The sequence below is a fragment of the Cyprinodon tularosa genome, unplaced genomic scaffold (genome assembly GCF_016077235.1).
Source record: "Cyprinodon tularosa strain WSP-4 unplaced genomic scaffold, ASM1607723v1 ctg2032, whole genome shotgun sequence".
In the NCBI taxonomy this organism is placed as follows: Eukaryota; Metazoa; Chordata; class Actinopteri; order Cyprinodontiformes; family Cyprinodontidae; genus Cyprinodon; species Cyprinodon tularosa.
In genome coordinates, this window is record NW_024038750.1 from 1 (window position 1) to 13,264 (window position 13,264).

Here is a 13,264-nt window from a genome sequence, read left to right on the forward strand (position 1 = left end):
AAAAGACTACAACTGTGTAAACAGGCCCCATTTCCGTTTCCGGTGGCAGCGGAATATTGACTATTCCTACAGAACTCAATGGGATTTACAAAATGCTAAATAAAACACTACAGGAACGTTTTTTCTTTACGAAACTTTTTTTGAAATGTCATTGAACAGCGCTGACGACACGGTGAGTAGCATATTTTAAAAAAAGAACGTTTAAGGTTGTTTTAAGGACATTACCGGACATGCTCTATGCTAGCCATTCTAAAGCAGCCAGGGGGGGATTCTGCATGAGCCAAAAAGCAGAGACAGGAGCAATTGTCAAACTTTTGGTGTCGATCATTCGATTTCATCCTGGACACTACAGAAAATGGGCTTAAAGTGTAAAAAACCGAACTTCTCCTTTAAAAGGAAAGAAATTAACATTCAGTAGCTTCTTTCAATTTAATATTTACTCTCTAATGCTGGTAGAACTATAAACAGACAATCAACCTGTAATTAATTATTATTAAAGTTTAAAGGTGAAGTCTGGGTAAAAAACATTGAAAATCAAAAAAGTAATAATGAATTAGAATAATGGAAAATAACAGCATTGATTTAAATATATATATTAAATATGTGTAGAGAAACACTTTATACGGAAGAGGATTAGGGCCACTGAAAAAAAAGAAAGCTAACTGATTTCTTTTTTAATTATATTTCAGTATAGTATGAGAAAAAAGTCAGAATTCTGAGAAAAAAGTCAGAATTCTGAGATTAAAGTCAGAATTCTGACTTTAATCTCAGAATTCTGACTTTTTTCCCATACTATACTGAAATAAAATGTAAAAATCAGTTTACTCTTTTTTTTTCAGTGGCCCTAATCCTCTTCCGTACTTTATGTGAAATCAGGTGTTCTGGAAAAGTTCAGTCAGTCTTCAGCAAAGCCTGTTGAATCAGAGATGATGGTTCACTGTTTATGAATTAGTCTAGGATAAATTTAGGTTTTTTAGAATAAAATTAAGTAAAATTAATTTTATTTGTTATATCTTGTTCTTTGTTGAGGCGTTGGAGCCTGTTTGTCTTCAGTAGAGCTACTGCTTTCCTTCGCTGCTATCGAGACAATATGGAAGACTGAGCTAAGAGACTCGCTGACGAGTTACGACACGCACAGGGGGGAGGGACCAGCAGACACCCTTGATTGACGTGTCAGGATCCAATCGTGGGCCACGGACCGTGTTTCACATCCTGAATCGTTTGGCCTCGGTGCAGAAACGTTTCACCTGTTTCAGGTGGAATAGCTTTGATTTTTTTTCTGATCAACAAGCAAAAATGACGCAATTGTTGCCTTTGCGACAGTGGCGTTGGATGTAGGAGTTTGCCCTGAAATCGAAGGGTTGACGGTTCAAGCCCCGACTCCGACTTCCATTGTCGTTGTGCCCTTGGGCAAGACACTTCACCTGCATTGTCTACTGATGGTGGTCAGAGGGCGCGGTGGCGCCAGTGTACGGCAGCCTCGCTTCTGTCAGTGAGCCCCAGGGCAGCTGTGGCTACAATGTAGCTTGCCACCATCAGTGTGTGAGTGAATGGGTGAATGAATGTAGTGTAAAGCGCTTTGGTCAAGTCTCCTAACTTGAATAAAGGCGCTATATAAGTACAGGACATTTACCATTTACCATTTTTGCGGAGTGGATGGTGGCTGCGTGTTTCCGACCGGATTTGATTGATCGGTTGACTGCTAGCTGTAAAACGGAGGCGGCTACCCAATCAGCTCCAAGAACGTTCTGATGCCCCTCCCCTTGGGAACAGTTTCTACTGCCTCCATTTCCACTGGCCTGCTGACGGTCCGAGCACAGTAACCAAGGCAACGGTTGAATGGAGCCGCACCGTGGCGGACGCCACTGAACCGAGCTAAAGCTAGTGTTCATCAGTCGGGCTCGGCGCGGTTCTCTGATAACCATCAGCGGAACGCATCATCGCCTGGTCAGTCAGCTGACTCACTTCCCTGAACGGGATCAAGATTTTAATTAGAGGCTTACTTAGTCTGAGTCTAATATTTAAATAAAGTAACTTTCCACTAAAACCGTAATTGAATAAATCATATCTATCGTAAGGATCGCGTTGCAAAGTCTTCTTATAGGAACCTTTTTCCTCAGAGTTTGGGTTTTTATTTTGTCTTCAGATAAATGTTTTCAGTCCACCAGGGGGTGCTGGTGGTCGGTGAGATGGGGGCGTTGCATTGATGGACAGCTGCTTGGTGTCAGTGAAATGTGCAATATTATAGGGAAGCCTGTTATAACTATAGGATCTGTTATCCAATACTAGTGATCAGAGTTGCTGGGGGGGGTAAACATGGATGTAGCTCTATTCTTCTGCTCTGCATTTCCACTATTTAACGTTTCCCCCAGTGAGCGTTTCCTCCATTTAGTGTTTCCCCCAGTGAGCGTTTCCCCCAGTGAGCGTTTCCTCCAGTGAGCGTTTCCTCCAGTGAGCGTTTCCTCCAGTGAGCGTTTCCTCCAGTGAGCGTTTCCCCCAGTGAGCGTTTCCTCCATTTAGTGTTTCCCCCAGTGAGCGTTTCCCCCAGTGAGCGTTTCCTCCAGTGAGCGTTTCCTCCAGTGAGCGTTTCCTCCAGTGAGCGTTTCCCCCAGTGAGCGTTTCCTCCAGTGAGCGTTTCCTCCAGTGAGCGTTTCCCCCAGTGAGCGTTTCCTCCAGTGAGCGTTTCCTCCAGTGAGCGTTTCCTCCATTTAGCGTTTCCTCCAGTGAGCGTTTCCCCCAGTGAGCGTTTCCTCCATTTAGTGTTTCCCCCAGTGAGCGTTTCCTCCAGTGAGCGTTTCCTCCAGTGAGCGTTTCCTCCATTTAGCGTTTCCTCCAGTGAGCGTTTCCTCCAGTGAGCGTTTCCTCCATTTAGCGTTTCCCCCAGTGAGCGTTTCCCCCAGTGAGCGTTTCCTCCAGTGAGCGTTTCCTCCAGTGAGCGTTTCCTCCATTTAGCGTTTCCTCCAGTGAGCGTTTCCTCCAGTGAGCGTTTCCTCCAGTGAGCGTTTCCTCCAGTGAGCGTTTCCTCCAGTGAGCGTTTCCTCCATTTAGTGTTTCCCCCAGTGAGCGTTTCCTCCAGTGAGCGTTTCCTCCAGTGAGCGTTTCCTCCATTTAGTGTTTCCTCCAGTGAGCGTTTCCTCCAGTGAGCGTTTCCCCCAGTGAGCATTTTCTCCAGTGAGCGTTTCCTCCATTTAGCGTTTCCTCCATTTAGTCTTTCCTCCAGTGAGCGTTTCCTCCAGTGAGCGTTTCCTCCAGTGAGCGTTTCCTCCATTTAGCGTTTCCCCCAGTGAGCGTTTCCCCCAGTGAGCGTTTCCCCCAGTGAGCGTTTCCTCCATTTAGCGTTTCCTCCAGTGAGCGTTTCCTCCAGTGAGCGTTTCCTCCAGTGAGCGTTTCCTCCATTTAGCGTTTCCCCCAGTGAGCGTTTCCCCCAGTGAGCGTTTCCCCCAGTGAGCGTTTCCTCCATTTAGCGTTTCCTCCAGTGAGCTTTTCCTCCAGTGAGCTTTTCCTCCAGTGAGCGTTTTCCCCGGTGAGCGTTTCCCCCGTTTACCTTTCCCCCCGGTGAGCTTTTCCTCCAGTGAGCGTTTTCCCCGGTGAGCGTTTCCCCCGTTTACCTTTCCCCCCGGTGAGCGTTTCCCCCGGTGAGCGTTTCCTCCATTTAGCGTTTCCTCCATTTAGCGTTTCCTCCGGTGAGCGTTTCCTCCGGTGAGCCTTTCCTCCGGTGAGCCTTTCCTCCGGTGAGCGTTTCCCCCGGTGAGCGTTTCCTCCGGTGAGCGTTTCCCCCGGTGAGCGTTTCCTCCATTTAGTGTTTCCCCCAGTGAGCGTTTCCCCCAGTGAGCGTTTCCTCCAGTGAGCGTTTCCTCCAGTGAGCGTTTCCTCCAGTGAGCGTTTCCCCCAGTGAGCGTTTCCTCCAGTGAGCGTTTCCTCCAGTGAGCGTTTCCCCCAGTGAGCGTTTCCCCCAGTGAGCGTTTCCTCCAGTGAGCGTTTCCTCCAGTGAGCGTTTCCTCCATTTAGCGTTTCCTCCAGTGAGCGTTTCCTCCAGTGAGCGTTTCCTCCAGTGAGCGTTTCCTCCAGTGAGCGTTTCCTCCAGTGAGCGTTTCCTCCAGTGAGCGTTTCCTCCATTTAGTGTTTCCCCCAGTGAGCGTTTCCTCCAGTGAGCGTTTCCTCCAGTGAGCGTTTCCTCCATTTAGTGTTTCCTCCAGTGAGCGTTTCCTCCAGTGAGCGTTTCCCCCAGTGAGCGTTTTCTCCAGTGAGCGTTTCCTCCATTTAGCGTTTCCTCCATTTAGTCTTTCCTCCAGTGAGCGTTTCCTCCAGTGAGCGTTTCCTCCAGTGAGCGTTTCCTCCATTTAGCGTTTCCCCCAGTGAGCGTTTCCCCCAGTGAGCGTTTCCCCCAGTGAGCGTTTCCTCCATTTAGCGTTTCCTCCAGTGAGCGTTTCCTCCAGTGAGCGTTTCCTCCAGTGAGCGTTTCCTCCATTTAGCGTTTCCCCCAGTGAGCGTTTCCCCCAGTGAGCGTTTCCCCCAGTGAGCGTTTCCTCCATTTAGCGTTTCCTCCAGTGAGCTTTTCCTCCAGTGAGCTTTTCCTCCAGTGAGCTTTTCCTCCAGTGAGCGTTTTCCGCGGTGAGCGTTTCCCCCGTTTACCTTTCCCCCCGGTGAGCTTTTCCTCCAGTGAGCGTTTTCCCCGGTGAGCGTTTCCCCCGTTTACCTTTCCCCCCGGTGAGCGTTTCCCCCGGTGAGCGTTTCCTCCATTTAGCGTTTCCTCCGGTGAGCGTTTCCTCCGGTGAGCCTTTCCTCCGGTGAGCGTTTCCCCCGGTGAGCGTTTCCTCCGGTGAGCGTTTCCCCCGGTGAGCATTTCCCCCCGGTGAGCGTTTCCCCCCGGTGAGCGTTTCCCCCCGGTGAGCGTTTCCCCCCGGTGAGCCTTTCCCCCGGTGAGCCTTTCCCCCGGTGAGCGTTTCCACTGGTTAGTGTTTCCCAGTTTCCACCTGTCAGTCTCAGTCAGCGCTACGAGGATCCATTTCTACTGGTGGAGCAAAGCGCTCTGAGGTGATGTCAGAGGACTGTTGGTCACTGATTGGTCAGGGCTGGTATCACCGCTTGTTTTTAAAACTAATACATATTAAATCATTTTACTCACGGCTCAATGTGAACAGCAGCACTATTACTGTAGTGCTGCTGTTCTGTTGCTCCATAGTGAGGGGAGAATGAACGAAGGCGACTTAAACTATAATTAGTTCATTTCCAATGGAAAACAGATTTAATTGAAGAAGCAGCCCGTTTGCTGAGGTCCTACAATCCGTGACTTCACTATAAAATAACTCGTTATAGTGATGGTGTGTTGGCTGAGCTAGACTTTAATTAGCTGATTTCATAAATGTGGTTTGATGTTTACTAACGTGTGTTGCGTGATCCAAAGTTCTCCAGGTAACCACGGTAACCCTGGAAAGCACAGGAGCTCTGAATAACCCGCTGATGCATCCTGTCCCAGTTTCTGTTTCCTGGCCTTGATGAGGAGGAGCTCCTTCAGCCAGAGATCTGACCCAATGTCTGCGTTTATGTCCACAGGAACAGGAAAGTGGTGAACTACTCACAATTCAACGAGTCCGACGATGCAGGTGAGCAACGGCGGAATCCCAGAGTCCCCCCTCTTATTAGGAATGTTGGAATCGGAGCATGGAAGAACCTTATTGATTTAGACTGCCCCAGTAAATCATTGGGTGAGCTGTTGGGGGCGCTGCTTGTTGCTGTAGTGCGCCGCCAGTGGTAGAGAGGCGGTACTGCAGTGATAAAGGAGTTAGCTGTTCATAAATATTCCAGCAGTTTCTGCTTCTGCACACGTCCAAACAGAATTTATAATCCAGATTAATGGATTGTTAGCTTGGTCACAGCTAGTTAGCGCTAATCTGGTCACTGATTGGCCGACGCAGTTTCCCTAAAGAACTCTAACCTGTCAGGAGCTGCAACTAACCATTATTCAGCAAATCCATTTATCTGATATGATATCTGATTATTTATTAAATGAAACTTTAACTTTTCTACTTTGAGTAGTTCTGCTTTTAGAGCAGATTGATGGAGAGGAAAGATTTTTGATCTTAAATGTAAAATGAATATATTCTTTTACAATTAGTGAGGATGAATAATTCAGATTAATTCAAATAAAAACGGTAAGATGCAGCCCGGAAGGCATGATGAGCTGATCTGCTTTTTCTATCCATCTGCAGATGAGGAGTATAGTGAGGACAAGCCTAAGAAGGTGCGCCCACCCCCTCGTGAGCCGAAGCACAAGCGCTCGAAGAATTCACAGGATGACAGGTGAGGACAGGTGGGAGCCTCTGCTCCTGCCTCTTCTTTAACGGCAAAGCTCACATTTATAAGCCCTGGAAACACGCTGGAGGAACCCGCCTCTCTTCATTCAGACGGTTCATTTAGTAGAAAACTGTCGGATCACCACAAACTAAACTAAAGTCATTTCACACCGGAACTTTCTGGCTTTAAGAACGAATAAAAGAAATAGAATTATAAAACATGGTTTTCAGTAACGGTTACTTTATTACACCAAGCAGAGGGAAAAAACTACAGAACGCTTCAACTCATCACTAGTGTTCAGTCGCAGCACCTTTTCTAACAGCTGGTCGTTAAGGAGAGACAAACAGGACTCTTCATCGAGACTCTTCCTCGGGACTCTATCTAAAATCTTCATCGAGAATCTTCAGCGAGACTCTTCCTTGGGACTTTTCATCAGTCCGGCTCCAGCTCTCCCTGCTGGTTGGATCCTCATCATAAGATCTGGGCTGTTTGCAGACCATCACATCGACCTATTTTGTTTTTTTAAGTAATGTTTTCACAGTTTTTGCTTTATGGCAAGCTGCAAACTGATTTAATCATCCCCAAACATCCTTTCAACTGATGGGATGAGAAGTGTGTCCAAATTCTCAATGTAAACTTGTTCATTGATTGAAGATGTAACGGCAGCCATCAGTGACTGTGGACATTAGCAGGTCCTGTTCAGGTTCTCCTCTTAAAAAGTCTCATTGGACCAAAGTTCCAGCATCATCCAACGCTGATAAGAGATTCATCACTGAATGACTTCCATCCAGTCATCCTCAGTCCACCATTGCTTCTCCTCAGCCCGTTCTGACTTTAGGTGTTGATGATGCTTTCCTGGATAGAAATCCCATTTCCTTTAAGCCTTTCTTACAGTTCGGACTCAGACGGTGACTCCAGTTTCCTCCCATTCCTCCTCGATTGTTTTTTTTTTAAGCATTTTAAGTTTTTGAAATGACTTTAGTTTTGTTTCCTGTCTGTGATCTGATTTTATTTTTCTACTAAATGAACCTGAATGACCAGAGGAGCTGATTCCATCTAAACGCGTCTCCATGTGGCCAGACGTCACCTGGCTCTTAGAAACGGGTGTGATGTCAGAGGGCGTTCGGCGAGGAACGCTGCATCTGGTTTAGCTTTAATCTAATCTAATCTGTCTCTTTTTACACAGTGAGGATTCTGATGAGAAGCTGTCCAAATCTAAAAACGATTCAGCAGGTAAGGCGGCGTTTCACGCTGCGATCGCCGCGCCGTCCAGCTCACTCTCTGACTTCCTCTCCTATGGTGTTGCAGATGACTTTGGCAGCGAGGAGGAAGAAGACAATGACTTTGGTGAAGAGGAGGATGAGGAAGGAGGCAGCGACTACGAGGAAGAGAGAGGGAAGAAGGCAAAGAAAGTCAAGGTGGAGAAGAGCAGCAAGAGGGGCCCAAAGAGAAAACGGGCTGCAGGTGGATGAACCTTTATTTCACATCCTGACGGTTATTTCCTCCGTTCTAAGATGGTGGTATCTCATCACTACATGTGGGAATAAACAGACATTCCCTGCACTAGAAAAAACATCTAGAAATAAGTTAAAATTTCCTAAAATAAGCGTATTTACCCGTAATCCAGACTCATGTCCCCCACCTCCCTCAGAACGTGTTCAAAGCTCTGCCATAGATGGGAGTTAAAGCTCCTTCTCACGGGGGACTCTGCCAGACGTTCCCAGCAAACCCTCACAATACGTTTGGGTCTACCAGGTCTGACCAGCGTCCTCCCCCACCATCGGAGCCAACTCACCACCAGGTAGTGGTCGGTGGAAAGCTCCGCCCCTCTCTTCACCCTAGTGTCCAAGACATGCGTCCGCAGGTCAGATGAAACAACAACATAGTTGATCTTTGAACTACGGCCTAGGGTGTCCTGGTGCCAAGAGCACATATGGACATCCTAATGCTTGAACATGGAGTTCGTTATGGACAATCCATGACGAGTCCAACAACAGAACACTGCTCGAGTTCAGGTCAGGTGGGCCATTCCTTCCAACCGCGCCTCGCCAGGTCTCACTGTCATTGCCTACATGAGCGTTGAAGTCCCCCAGAAGAACAAGGGAGTCCCCAGGAGGGGCACTCTGCAGTAACCCCTCTAAAGACTCCAAACAGGGTGGGTAATCCGAACTGCTGTTTGGCGCATAAGCGCAAACAACAGTCAGAACCCGTCCCCCCACACGTATGCTGAGTGAGACGACCCTCTGGTTCACCGGGGTCAACCCCAACGTACAGGCGCCGCGATGGGGGGCAACAAAATGCCCACCCAGCTCGGTGCCTCTCACCAGGGGCAACTCCAGAGTGGGAGAATGTCCAGCCCCTCTCAAGGAAAGGAGTCTGGTTTTAGAGCCATGCGTAGCGGAAAGTCCAACTATCTCTAGTTGGAAACTTTCAACCTCGCGCACTAACTCAGGCTCCTTCCCCACCGTCCCAAGAGCCAGCTTCTTCAGCTGAGGGTCAGAACGTCAGGGCCCCCACCCTCGACCGCTATCCATCAAACAATGCACCCGACCCCTTTGGCCCCTCCTACAGGTGGTGAGCCCATTGGAGGGGGGGCCAATGTTTCCTCTTCGGGCTGTGCCAGACCGGGTTCCATGGGTAAAAGCCCGGCCGCCAGGCGCTCGCCAGCGTGGCTCCAGAGTGGGGCCCCGGTGACCCGCGTCCGGCAGGTCTTTGGGTTTCTCTTTGTCTGACTCCGAACCTGTCTGCCTTGGGTGACCCTACCAGGGGGCATAAAGCCCCCAGACAGCATAGCTCCTAAGATCATTGGGACGTTTTTCAAATCGAATGTGTGTTTTTTTATTTTTTCTATCAGTTTCTAACCAATAAAAATAAAGGAACCACAGAGGATTATTGATTAAAAGGTTTAAATGTCGTCAGGAGGACAGCAACCAGCAGAGGGCTCCAGGTTAGCATGAAGGCGGCTAAAGACGAGGACTCGGCTTTTATCTCTGCCGTGTAGCGAAGTTCATTCAGACTCTACGATGAGATACTGTTACTGCAACACCTGCAATATAGGATGAGCAATTACTGTTTAATATCCTGTGCAATAACCCTGTATAATAATCCTCCTCCTTCTTCTTTTTCCCTATTAGGTAGATCTAAGGAGTAAATTTCTATCAGTTTAAGCCAGTAGTGATGAGCTGCAGCCTAACAGGTCTGTATTTGTCCACAGATGACAGTGACGATGACAAGGAGGTCAGTCGAAAGCGGACGGTGAGGCAGGCTGCTTCCAAGGCTGTCTCAAAACAGAGAGAGATGCTGCTGGGAGACGGCGGCAGCGAGGATGAGGAGCACGAAGACCAGGAGGAGCCCTACATGGACCGTACGTAGAACTAAAGCAAGCATTCACTCCATTTATAGGAATACCAGCCGGTTTCATCGTTCCAAACCAGCTGTGTGGTTGCTGCCATTTCCTGACGCGTCCTAAATCTGGACGTTAGGAAGGCTGAACAAAGACCTCAGACAACTAAAAACACTTTTTAAAAAAATTTAAAGGGATTAGATGCTAAAAGAAGCACTATAACCCTCCCTCACTGGGGAAAAACCGGTTTAAACCGCTTTTAGAGGCAGTGGGAACAGCTCACTGACGCGTGTCAAACGACTCGCACAGCCACCCGCTCCTCTGCTCTGGTCGGCTCACTGAGAACACCAGAGCCGGGTCGACCCGCTTAATTACGTGATACCATTGAACGCATCGTACAGACGTCAACACATCGCGCCAGTCGCTTCTAACGAGCAGAAACAAGATAAACATGGAGCAGCCCTAGTGTATTTTAGAAAATCTATTACAGTTCAGTCTAGGAGTGATTTTGATCAGGATGAATCTTAATTTAGTGATCTATAAATAGAACAACAGAGAGGAGAGTGCTTTGAATAAATGTAAAAACGGCCTGCCATAGCCCCGTTCATATAAACATATTAACTAGATCAACATTGTTCTCCATCTTTCTCTCCTTGGCAGCTTTAGCGCCGTTTCTCTTTTAAACACATTCTCCTTTTTTTTTCTTTCATTTTTTTGCATTTCTTCATTAAATCTCTAGTTCCAGTGGGTGAAATACGCACTTCCTGTCGTCATGGTGACTTTTCCAATCAGGGAAATCTGATGATGGCTTTTCATACTCGTTACGCACTCCTTCAACTCTGAGTGGTTCTACTGCTAAGTGATAGCAGCCGTAACTGAACACTCTGTTCCTGACTTTAGGCGGGATCAATTCAGACTTTAGGCTGGATCAATTCAGACTGGATCAATTTAGGCTGGATCAATTCAGACTTTAGGCTGGATCAATTCAGACTGGATCAATTTAGGCTGGATCAATTCAGACTTTAGGCTGGATCAATTCAGACTTTAGGCTGGATCCATTTAGACTTTAGGCTGGATCAATTTAGACTGGATCAATTTAGACTTTAGGCTGGATCAATTTAGACTGGATCAATTCAGACTTTAGTCTGGATTGATTCAGACTTTAGTCTGGATTGATTCAGACTTTAGTCTGGATTGATTCAGACTTTAGGCTGGATCAATTTAGACTTTAGGCTGGATCAATTCAGACTGGATCAATTTAGGCTGGATCAATTTAGGCTGGATCAATTCAGACTTTAGGCTGGATCCATTTAGACTTTAGGCTGGATCAGTTTAGGCCTGCTTGGTGAAGCGGAGCCCTGGGTTCAACATTCCATCGGCCACTGATTGCAGATAGATCCGGTTTTCCTCAGAACATGGCGAGCTGCACTTTTCAAACAGCTTTTCCCATGATCCTCTGCTTTTCCCATGATCCTCTGCTTTTCCCATGATCCTCTGCTTCAGTTTAATGAAACTGGAATCTCTGTGTTCCCCACAGCTGACGAGTCTGGCAGCGATGAAGACTTCATGGTGGAGGATGATGATGACAGCGACTATGGCCGCTCCAAGAAGAAAGGAAAGAAGGTGATTCGACGAGGACGGCCAGACAAGAAGGAGAAGAAGAGCCCTAAACCGCGACTAAAGGCCACAGGTAGCGTCTGCTCCGGTCTTAGTGCCATCACTCTGAGGCAGCGATGGCCGCCCTGAACCGTCTTCTTCTTCTTCCCTGCAGTCACCCCGAGCCCCATGAAAGGAAAGGGGAAGGGACGCCCCAGCTCCAAGACTGTGGAGAAGAGCTCACCCAAAGAGGAGGAGGAGGAGGAGCCAGAGAGTCCTCTGGAGGAGGAAGAGGAGGAGGCAGGCGAGAAGAAGGAGGAGACTTCCCCCGCCCCCAAGACAACAAAGGAGTCTGCAGGAGGAGAGGAAGAGGAGGAGGAGGAGGAAGATGAGGAGGAAGAGAACGGCTCAGAAGAGGAGGCGCCGTCTGGGGAAGACTAGAGGAGGCTCTCCGTCTGCAGCGCGTCTTTCTGTCTCTGATGAAATGTTGCTTTTCTTTTGTCGCTCTGCTTTTTTTTTCTGTTTTTTTTTTTTTTTTTGACTTTCCCCTCCAAGCTGCCTGGCTCAACGGTCGGAGGAAATGCTGCTTCGTGCTCGCAACTCCTTATGCTTTTTATATCGCATTTCAGCGCCGCTTCTCCCCTCTGTCTCAGTATTAGAGCATCTGGCCGAGCAGAGACGCGGCGCTCTGCAGACGGCGGTCCTATCGGTGGGCGGAGCGTTCTGCCTCTGCAGACGGCGGTCCTATCGGTGGGCGGAGAGTTCTGCCTCTGCAGACGGCGGTCCTATCGGTGGGCGGAGCGTTCTGTCTCTGCAGACGGCGGTCCTATCGGTGGGCGGAGCGTTCTGCCTCTGCAGACGGCGGTCCTATCGGTGGGCGGAGCGTTCTGCCTCTGCAGACGGCGGTCCTATCGGTGAGCAGAGACGCGGCGCTCTGCAGACGGCGGTCCTATCGGTGGGCGGAGCGTTCTGCCTCTGCAGACGGCGGTCCCATGGGTGGGCGGAGCGTTCTGCCTCTGCAGACGGCTGTTCTATCGGTGGGCGGAGCGTTCTGCCTCTGCAGACGGCGGTCCCATGGGTGGGCGGAGCGTTCTGCCTCTGCAGACGGCTGTTCTATCGGTGGGCGGAGCGTTCTGCCTCTGCAGACGGCGGTCCTATCGGTGGGCGGAGCTTGGCTGATGTGGTTGTTCCAGGTTGCGGGCGTTCAGGGGGGCGTTGTGGCATCGTATTTAAAGCCGCCTCCTTCTTCTTCTCTGCGTCGTTGTTTTTTTCTCAGCTTTCCAATCAGTCAGGTTTTGTTTTTCCTTCCTTTTTCCCGTCAGCTGCTGTTTTTTTTTCTCTTTCTTCTGTCTCGTTTCTCCTGCTGTCGCAGACGGCGCCCCCCGCAGGCCGACGCACCATCCGTTCCCTTGAGCCAGGCATCTCCACATCCTGCTTTTGTTTTCAGAATGCAACAGGAGGGGTTTTTGTTTTGAGAGTTTAAAACAAGAATGTTTTTTTTTTTTTTCTCCTTGTCGGTTCATTGATCTAATTCTCTATTCAGATTTTTTTGTAATGTTTGTTTTTTAAGAAAAAGAAATAAAATGTATCTTGATTTTAAAGAACCCTGTTGACCCCATGCAGTCTGTTCATCCTCCCGCTCTGCTCCCGTCTTTCAGTGATAAACAGAGTTGGATTTTGCTGCTGCAGCATCAGGACCGTTTTATCCTGAAGCTGCAGCCGGAAGGTTCTGGATTCCTCCAGAACCTACGGAAGAGGATTAGGGCCACTGGAAAAAAAAAATGTTAACTGATTTTTTATTTTATTTCCGTATAGTATGGGGAAAAAAAGTCAGAATTCTGACTTTAATCTAAGAATTCTGACTTTGATCTCAGAATTGTGACTTTGATCTCAGAATTGTGACTTTGATCTCAGAATTGTGACTTTGATCTCAGAATTGTGACTTTGATCTCAGAATTGTGACTTTGATCTCAGAATTGTGACTTTGATCTCAGAATTCTGACTTTGATCTCAGAATTCCCGAACCTTTAT

The 13,264-nt window shown here is 48.3% G+C and overlaps 1 protein-coding gene across 1 annotated transcript; it reads left to right on the forward strand.

The window, feature by feature from the left end:
• The first annotated feature begins 5,037 nt into the window (after window positions 1-5,037).
• nucks1a (nuclear casein kinase and cyclin-dependent kinase substrate 1a) lies at window positions 5,038-12,834 on the forward strand. Its single transcript, XM_038284893.1, has 8 exons — window positions 5,038-5,075; window positions 5,554-5,603; window positions 6,210-6,300; window positions 7,481-7,527; window positions 7,603-7,758; window positions 9,509-9,658; window positions 11,175-11,327; window positions 11,409-12,834. Exons 1-8 carry the CDS (start codon window positions 5,038-5,040, stop codon window positions 11,672-11,674), a joined length of 951 nt encoding a protein of 316 aa, XP_038140821.1. The 3' UTR covers window positions 11,675-12,834.
• Window positions 12,835-13,264: the final 430 nt, after the last annotated feature.